The 10,116-nt window shown below is 33.8% G+C and overlaps 1 protein-coding gene across 1 annotated transcript; it reads left to right on the plus strand.

Moving 5' to 3' along the window:
* Positions 1-1,517: 1,517 nt before the first annotated feature.
* LOC110448424 (histidine N-alpha-methyltransferase-like) lies at positions 1,518-9,833 on the plus strand. Its single transcript, XM_021494655.1, has 8 exons — positions 1,518-1,586; positions 5,184-5,363; positions 6,155-6,293; positions 6,543-6,645; positions 6,829-6,932; positions 7,393-7,470; positions 8,089-8,265; positions 8,637-9,833. Exons 1-8 carry the CDS (start codon positions 1,518-1,520, stop codon positions 8,822-8,824), a joined length of 1,038 nt encoding a protein of 345 aa, XP_021350330.1. The 3' UTR covers positions 8,825-9,833.
* The last annotated feature ends 283 nt before the right edge of the window (positions 9,834-10,116 follow it).

Below are 10,116 nucleotides of genomic sequence, written 5' to 3' on the forward strand. Positions count from 1 at the left end.
GGTTTTATAAGCGTCAACTAAGTGGTTGCTGGCTGGTGATTTACGAAAAACACCTACAACAAGACGAAGGCCCTGGTGACTATCTGCGAGTTAAAATTACTATAGAACAAGTGACAATATAAACGCAGCAGCATGCCATGATCTAGGCCGAGTTGTTCAAAAGCTGGTTAGCTTAATCACTATTTAACGACATTTTTCAACCGTTAATAGTAAAAGGTAAAATCTCACAATTTTGCATGTAAATTCACTCTAGTAAATAGTTGATATCTAGAAAGTTGTAACTTATTGAATGGTTGCGATTTAAAGGAATACAAAAATTGAAACTTGCGCTAGTCACTGATTAAGATAATCACCTTTTGAACAATTTGGCCCTGTTCTCTAAATTGTATTATATCTACAGTTTAAGAATATTCAGAGATTTTGAGCATTTCTCTTTTATATGATTTTTTTTTTTTTTTATATAATTTCGAGTTTGATATGTTTGTCTGCATTTATTTAATTTTAACTACTGGAATTATTGTTGTGTCCTAAGTTAAATTGGGGATCCCTCTTGTACTTCTTGAGAAATAGCGATAACAAACTTTCACTATCAAAATCCAAGATGGCTGCCTGTCGGCCATTTTGTTTATCCGATCAGTCTAAAAAGTTGCCAATTATCATAAATAACAGATGTATATACGAGTAAATTTCAAATTTGAAAATTTAAAGCTCTTTTCATTTGCCAGGTTTGAAATTTATTAAGACATGGCTGTAATGAAATTGATGAGAGTAATTATCAAGAGCGATACAGGGTCTTTATGCATGTAATGTATGTTTGTTAGACATATTTTATTTGTGAATGCAGTTCTATTTTTAGTTTTGTTTTTGTGCGAGTCACCAACATAGAAAAAAATACGATTATATAAAACTGAAACTTAATAGGTCAAAATATGTCAGATATTTAAAAATACATCAACAGAGCACGAATTGGTTGTATCATATATCGTATCTTAAAAATCAATCGAGTGTAAATATTGTGTTATACATATTAATTGTACGGAAGCTGTTCAAATAGGCAAAGAGGGAACATTATAGAATTTGCCACGTATTTGTTTGAAATTAGCGTATTAAATCATAAAATGATTGATCACATGCATGACAATAATGCTGGTCTTCCTTACGTAAAATGTAGCTATGAGTGGTGTAGGTATGGTATATGCTCAGTCGCGAGAGGGCAACTTCCTCTCTGCGGTCACCTCTACTTGTTTCACATGAACCCACATTAGGTTGGATTGTAAATAATTTATAGTTTAATTCTTCATACCATTAAGTTTGCCGATTCGTTTTAATTTAATTTGCTATGAAATGTTTAAGATCAGAATAAGGCAGTATAATATTTTCCGGATGTAGATTAAAGCAACACTATATACCTTCCCATTTCCATTTATTCCGACATGACCTGGCTTTGTTATCACAAACATTTTCTCAAATCTCAAGCTCAAATCTCAAGTTTGAACTCAGCTGAGATTTACCGCAAAATGGGTATCACAAAGCTGGTAAAACTTAAGCTCGGCTGGTTAAACTCAAGCTCAGCTGAGCTTGCCGACGTAAACTTCCGCTGAACTCTTCACACCAAAAAGAGCACATTTCTCGTATCAAGACTGTGCAGTTTTTCGCGCGATGTCGCACTTGTTGTGTGTCAAATCACATGTTTACGCTGAAATAATTTTGAAAGAATGTAATATAATTAAACGAAGAAGAGGTATACTCTTCGTTACAGTTTTTTTTAAGTACAATAACTCTGTTTTTAACAATATACATCTAATTCACTCAAATTAATCAGAACATGCTATAAACGTGTTCATTCGATCGATTCCCGTGTCCGTCAGTTTTCGAGGTAAGAAAAGGCAAAGGTGTTAGAAAGCTCCTATGATGAAAATAAAGATTAATTTGTAACCTGTGTGGTCAAAAAGTTTCCGTTAACGACACAGATCAAGAGGAAATGGCTACGTCGCGGACATTACGTTTACTTTGTACTTAATACTTGACGTGACCAGGTGCGACACAAAACGGGCGAGTGTTATGATTCTTTTTCTCTAAACTTAGGACAAGGAAATTAAGTGACACATTTTTTGGTAAAATTTGAACACCCAATTATCACAGGTCTACCAATCGAGACTGGGAGATGTATTAAACATAGTCGTGACTCAAAGACTATTCATAGTAAAACCTACCTTTATTGTACTTTTAAGTGTCATTGCCTAATAGATGTAGCTACAAATGTATCCAAGTGTATATATCCCTTCGACTATACAATAAACATGTATATATATGTAATATTTTGAGGTGAAAGTGTTCCATGTGATATGTCTAAAAACGCACTTTTTAATGTGAAGCCTAATAAATATTGCCCCTTGATTTCTTTAATCCATCAAATTTTACAAATAATAGACATTTTTGCAAACATTTATTAAATAAGGGTTTCAAAATTTCCACATGAACGATATTCATTTCTTCTGGTTCCTTTACGTTGACATTGATCGTCACTTAATCATTGTTGTAAATGTAGTAAATGCAGAACATTTTGTATTATGGAAATGTCAGGTCAGTGTTTTCCAATCTACCGCCATCCTTTTTTCAAACATTTTTTAAAAATTCTAAATACATTTTGTTATAATGATCTATTTTGATACATTATGTTATCTACCTATTTATACAGTCCCGTGCCAAATTAAAGTCCACAGTTAACTTTTTCCCTCTTAATTTTCTGCAATTCTACATTTTTTGAAACATTTGAAACATGAAAGAGAGTTACCTGAATATTTCTTTCACAATACGTTTAATTCTGTTCGTTGAGCGATTTTCAAGATGCGCCAATTATTATTCAAAGGAAACTATATATACTTGTTGCATAACGTCATTTTGTTCTTTATCTTACTTAAACTGGATGGCACAATATATAATTCCCGAGATACACCTGTTGTATCTTGAAAACTGCGAAACTGCAAATTATGAAAATATAATGAGAAAAACACCCCAGACATTAAATGGATTTTAAAGCCATGCAATCGTACACTAGGTACATGTAAAACAACGACCTTTCATAGAATTATACCATATATACAATGTGTATATATATTTTTTATCTAAATCTGTTGGATATATCTACATACACATTTAAAAATTCCAAATACACCGCAGAACACCTGTGGTTTTAAAATACATTTTTTTTTATGGTTGACATTTTGTAGTAAATACCATGTGTGTGAAATACACAGGGACATGATCATTTGTAACCGCTATATTTGGACCTAAACTATTTACTCTGAACACCTTAGGTTAGGTCCAAATATAGCAGTAACAAATTATCAGGTCCCTGTGGCACAATACTCCAATCAATTGTCATTCCTTTGCCCCACTTTTATCAATCACTGACATCATGATTCACAAGGAAATTATTTTTACATGTATCTTTTGACTTTGTTTGTTCAACTGGTACTGTATATATTTTGGTATAAAATAGCTTATATTAGAACTACTTGGTTTAAAACCTTAAATGCTTTTATTGATGATAAGTCGCTGCCTGGTGAATTAATCAAGTCCCGCAATGCATTTAGTTGTACTGATCATGGTAAGTATGCGGTTCTAACGATCAGACGACGTTCTTGAGAAATTACATTACAAGGTATTTGCATCGTTTTTGTTATTTTTCATAATGAAATATATACTGTTATGTGTAAATTATGGAAACAAATTACTGATTGTACCCATAATTGCATGTAAACACATTCAAATATTGTTATTTTACCAAAAGATCGTCTATATTGTAACATCATCTCGGAGCATAAGGTAACAGTACCAATATCGGATCACCAAACCATCATTTTATTAAATCATTGAAAAATCTGAGGAGGAATTATATTCATTTATGGTTGTATCAAAAATAGAATATCGATGGGTGTTCTCACAAACGAAATTAGCACCTGGAGCTCACTTGAGATATTTATAGAATGCTCTGAAGTCACCAATCAGCGTCTCCGGTTTTTGCGAATGTCGGAACCAAAATCAGATCACGGCTTGAATTTTGCAGTATCGTACGCTTCAAATGAATATTTTTTTGTCAGAATATTAACATTTTATGATGACCTTTAGAATTTATATGACAAAAAGTATTTCTATAGTGTGAATTTATCCCTATAGTCCAAAACAGAGTGCTTAGTCGTCGCACGCGCCATTTTTTAAAAACGTAATCAAAACATTGACATTTGAGTTTGAATTACGTTTTCTTGCGCTATTTGAACTTAAAAACTAATTATCTGTAGTCAAAAAATGGTGCATGGCTATCTATTCTAAGACTATATCATTGATATAACTGATTTGTTGACACATTTATTTATAAGTATTTTTGTAAAAAGTGATCCGATTTGGGTACCGGTCCGACTTTGACACAAAAAGCCACGATATATCGTCTTTCAAAAAGTAAAATAACATGAAAATACATAATTAAAAGATCACATGCTCAGTTTTTCATTTAAAGTCCTTTGGTTGGAAACTATAACGCATAGATTATTTATATTTCAAATTGCACTCGGGCCCAGGGCTATCGTATTCGGACCCCATTCATCTCAGACGCATTTCACGGCTTATTAAAACGACTGTATTTTCAACAAATGGCAAATAAATTGACAATATTTATGGTTTACCTGCATAATTGTCCAATACAGATTGTGTGTGTCTCCAATACTTTGGATGATTGTGACAAATCAATATTGTAAATGCATTTTCTTGTCATTATGAGTGTTTGCCAAGCCTGCTATTTTATAGCAAACAGTTTCGTTCCGGAGCTTGATTTCGAACTTAAGTCTGCTCTTGGGCAGTCTCAGCTTTTTGAGCTCAGCTTGAGGCTTTGAGCTGAGTTTTTAGTTTGTGATAACGAAATACGGACGCTGAGCTTGAATTCTTGAGTTCGGACTCAAATCTCAGCTTAAGTACGTTTGTGATACCGAAGCCTGGTATCCAAATCAAGATCAGGTGGCAAAACACAAAGATCCTAAGTACGAATGGCGATGTTTTGTAGAATAATGTTGTGAAAATTTCGTTTTTTAATAGTCAGAATAGAGTATTGCTTTTCCGATTTCAGCTGTAAAAATAGAGGTGCATTGTTGAATATCTAATATGAATATTGTTAATTTGTGTATTATTAGAATATGGGAGAAGACGCTAAGCAGGCTTTAGTCAAAGGGCTGACATCTACCCCGAAGTACATCCCTTCTTGGTACTCATACGACGAGACTGGGTCGGAACTTGGTTTTAAATGTACCGTCGAAAATCCTGGCTATTATTTCTCAAGGAGTGAGACGTGTACGCTGCAAAATTATGTACAGGTAAGTCCAGATTGCTGGTCGAATACGACCTGGTATGATGTAACTCTGACATTTGCTGTTAATAGGCTGCTATACCGAATACTCCTTAACCAAAATAACTTATATTTTACTAATTAGTCATACATGTACCATATATAACAAAGGCTTCCGCACTTAAGAAATGGAATATGCTTGAATCTAAAGATTTTATGTTTATCTGTTTTCAAGTTTTCATGCAAAACCATCATCAAAACTACTGTGACATCCCTTGCTTTTAAGGAGGTACGAAAAGTAGCATTCAAGAACGATATTCACAGAGAGAAAAGCACCCACTAAAGGACTTAACCATATCACAAATACCGCTGGGCAAAACAATATACGCCAGTCGCAAGCAAAACCGACATATTTAAAATCCTTCCGATGCTTCATGGTATTAAAATATGGAAATATTAGGAGTTACATACGTACTGGTTTGGTTTCATTTCATTTTGTAACACCCTATTAACAGGTAAGGACATTTGACCACGTGCTCCCTCGTGGCAATATACGCACGCTTGTGTGTATGAGAGCTACAGGTAGGGTATGTTGCTGTATTTGCCCTATCAAAAGTTCTATAGGGTTATTAAAGAACACATTCAGCTCAAAGTGCTTACAAAAATAACGTATCCCTATGGTAAACCAATTTATGTTCATAGATTTCAAAAAGCAGGCAAAGACAAACGCCACACTGGTGACAACAAAATGTCTATATAATGTTGTGTTTTGAGCGTCTATTCACAACATCTGAAGATAACTTTTAATGTCTGTTTAAGGATATCATTCCTCGCGTTCCTTATGGACTGACCTTGATCGACATAGGAAGCGGTAATTGTAAAAAAACAAAATTTGTTATCAACGAACTGTTACAAAGACAAAACGGGCTGTCGTATTATCCAGTAGATATTTCCGAAGGTATGCCAACACAATTTTCACTTAATATGGTATTTAGTTACATATTAAATATACTTTTAATATTTTGGATAAATTTAAAAATTATAATATGAATTAAAGTGACTGCACATGCATATTTCAACCTGTTAAATATTATCAATAATGCTGAACTTTACAAGTTGTAAAATGTGAAATTAAGGTACATTTTCAAATAAAAGAAGATTTATCATTGCATTAATTAACTCTGTTTCTGACTTGAAATGCTTACAGAGTTTCTGCTAAAATCAGTAAAGGACCTATCAGAGGAATACGATGACTCGCTTGTGATAACACCTATACCTGCAGACTACGAAAAAGGAATAGAGCAACTGAAGTAAGTCATTAGGTTAAACTATCAGATTTTTATGCATGGTTAACTATGTGCCGTGGTTTTACCGATAAAGATTTCTCATTATATTACGAATATGCAAGCCTCTTGTGTAAACTTAATCATTAAATCACAGGATATGTTCCATATTTATTTGAAGTGATAAATTGACATTCAAACCTATTTCAGGAATATGGAAGGCCCTAAAGTGATACTGTTTTTCGGCTGCCTTATCAGTCTGTCGTTTGAAGACCAGGTGAATACCTTAAGAATGATATCCACCATCATGACAGGTATCACGATTTGCTTCAACCATTTAACACTTCGCTATTCTCAAGGGTTTTTGTTTATGTTATACTGTATAAATATGTTCTTTAAATAATGACTTCTGACGTGTGTTATACATTATCATCATATCATGCAATGGCAATGGTTTAAACACATATTCAAAAGTCACAAACCTAAGCACTTTAATGTTTGGAATGTTTCGTTTTAACATTTATTATGTTATCAGCATCCATGAAAGGGACCTTTTCTGAGATATAATAGGAGACGCGCTTCAGTGGTCTGAAGTAAACATGACATGACTCTATTAAAAACCACTGTATCATCGCTTGTATTGCAGTGTGCTCGGTATTTTGCGCCCTTATTTACGAATATCATTTACTTGAAATTATTTGAAATTGATATATATTGTTTATTTTACCTAAACTTAAAAGGTAGTAGTACATATCTTCTATGTTGTATTTTCAGCTAAATGTCGACTTGTGTTCAGTGCTGATATCACACAAAACAGAGAAGCTGTTTTAAAGGCCTATAATGATGACGCAGGTATTCTACTTTTGTCAGTGCTTTGTTGTATCAGATGGACATTTCATGAAATAGTTATCGCTAATTTTCTCCCGCATTTTTAAATTTTGAGAAAATTATTATTTTGAAGTTTAATTATTCATAATATAGATCTCAAATATCTTTTAAAAAAGGTCAATGTCTCTTCATTTCTAACCTACCTAAAGTTGTAAATATGTTCTAAAAGATCTAACTATCCATATCAACTTTAACTTTTCAAGATTACGTTTGTCTTTTATCTTTTCGTTCGTTTGATGCCATTTCCTTTATCATATTTCATTTTTTTTTACTGGCTCTAATGACACTTTTTGTGTTGATCAGACGATAAGAAACCCATAATAATATTACTGTACTATCAATTTAACAGAGCAGATTATAGCTCTTTCTTTTTTTTATTGTTATTTCATCCAAAGCCCGATTGCAATTGATTCAGCTGTGAAAATCAAAGCAACGAATTTGTCAGATCAAAATGATTATTGCGGATTTGTTTTTATAAAATGCTTCGCAAATTTATCCGAATCGTCCAGTTTAATAATCAGCGCATATTGGTCACCATAAGGGAAACATATTCCTCAAATATAAAAACCAATTGTTGGGCAGGTTTTCAACAGAAGTTCAGACAAAATGGTATTACACGGTTGAACAAGGAGGAAGGCAGTCAGATAGATATGGACGTGTTCAAATATGAGGCCGATTTTATACAGAACAGCAGTTCCAAGTACATGAGCTACGTGACGGGCTATGTTACGGCTAAAGGCGCTGTTCTTTACCCTATACGTAAGTACTGTTTTTCGTTAATAGTGATATCGTACGTGACACACTAAGTAGGCCAACCTTATCCCAGGCTTATGTGATGGTGCATCCGTTAGTACTAATTTGTCAGATGCGAGATGCTATTTCGGTGTCAACCAAGTACAAATGATATGTTGGTGTCAACCAAGTAAAAACGAAAATACAAGTATATGTAAAATCAAAACAAAAGAATGATCTTAACATTGATATGAGGGACAATATGTTTTATTAGTAGAGCTAATGTACCGCGGTTGAAGTTTAATATCGATAATTATTAATGATATTAAAATGTTCATTTATACTGACATAAAGATTTAATATTGAAAATCATAAAGAATAAAAAAAAATTCCTACAGCTGGACTTGGCATCGATTTGAGGATGGAGAAAGGGGAACGGCTTTATTTGCATGAAGGCGCTGGAATTAGTTGCAAATACACGTTACAACAGCTACAGAATATTGTCGAGAAAGCTGGACTCCGTCTAGAGGAGACTTGGACTGATGAAGAACGTCACGCGGTCCTATGTAGGTGTAAAATTGTATGAACGCCTCCACCTGTCAGGAACTTTGATGGACAACACATGCCATGCTTTCTGTCTGCAATTGATACGATAAACGGCCATCTTGTGAGTGGCTGGTATTAGAAATTTGTTCGATTTACAATAGGAAATAGGAATGTAGATGCTTTTTTGGTTCTGTGATATATTCTGTGAAAAACAGGGGTGCTTGACGTCCCCAGCCCTTTTCCATTTACATTAATGATTTGATCAACGAACTACGAGATTCAGAACTTGGCATATACATTGATGTGATGACATTAAGCGTCCGATCCTACAAAACTACAAGAACTGTAAAATATAGTTACAAACTGGTGTCGTAAATGGCGACTGTCTATTAACCAAGATAAGACCAAAGTCATACACTTCGGTCCAAATTCAAAAGACTCTACACAGATTGTTTTTCATTGTGTCGGAAAAGTATTAAATATAGTTGAGTACAAATACATGTATTAGGAATTTGGCTTGATGAACACTTATATTTGAAATTGGCGGTTCGTGAACTTTCAAAGTCATCGGGAAGAGCCCTGGGAGTTATCACGTCCTAATTTATAAACTCTGGTGGTTCATCTTACTCTGTTCACAAAGCGGTACGAATCAGTTTGAGGATCGTTTTTGTTTCACTTAGTTTAAACATTTTATTGCTTCTAAATTCAAGCAAGAAGATTGGGCACAAATTATGACAACTTATAAAAGCCCTCTCCTCAACAATTGTACTACAACAATGTCATAGCGACAATAGACATTTATGTTTTTTAAGCATGCAGTATTTTGCTATTTGGTAAATAATATACAGAATAGAGCAATGCGAATACATTTTGTTGTCATGAGGAATACTTCCAACATCGATAAGAGGGGCGAAATGATATGGATGTCCTGCTTTGCTAAGCAACATGTCAAAAGTATAACGATTGTTGTGTAAACTAAATCAATTAATGATGACAGACTTCTGTATAAATGTTATTAATGGTCTAAAAGAAACGGAGAGCATGGGAAAAGAAAGCATTTTAAATTGCACAGAAATACTATGTAGAACATTTGATAAACAGTTCTATGAATGCTACTAAGTCAGTAATGCAAGATGATCAATCTTATCGCTTATTTAAGAAAGAACTGAAACCGGAACGTTATGTAACCAGTTTTGTACCTAGAGCCCACAGAGGTGTTTTAGCAAAAATGAAGATGTGGTAGCCTACCTCTCCATATTGACACGGAACGCTACAATAGACCTGTTACACCATCAAATGAGCGGACATATACATTTTGTCACTGTAATTCAG

Source organism: Mizuhopecten yessoensis, unplaced genomic scaffold (genome assembly GCF_002113885.1).
Source record: "Mizuhopecten yessoensis strain PY_sf001 unplaced genomic scaffold, ASM211388v2 scaffold419, whole genome shotgun sequence".
Classification (NCBI taxonomy): Eukaryota; Metazoa; Mollusca; class Bivalvia; order Pectinida; family Pectinidae; genus Mizuhopecten; species Mizuhopecten yessoensis.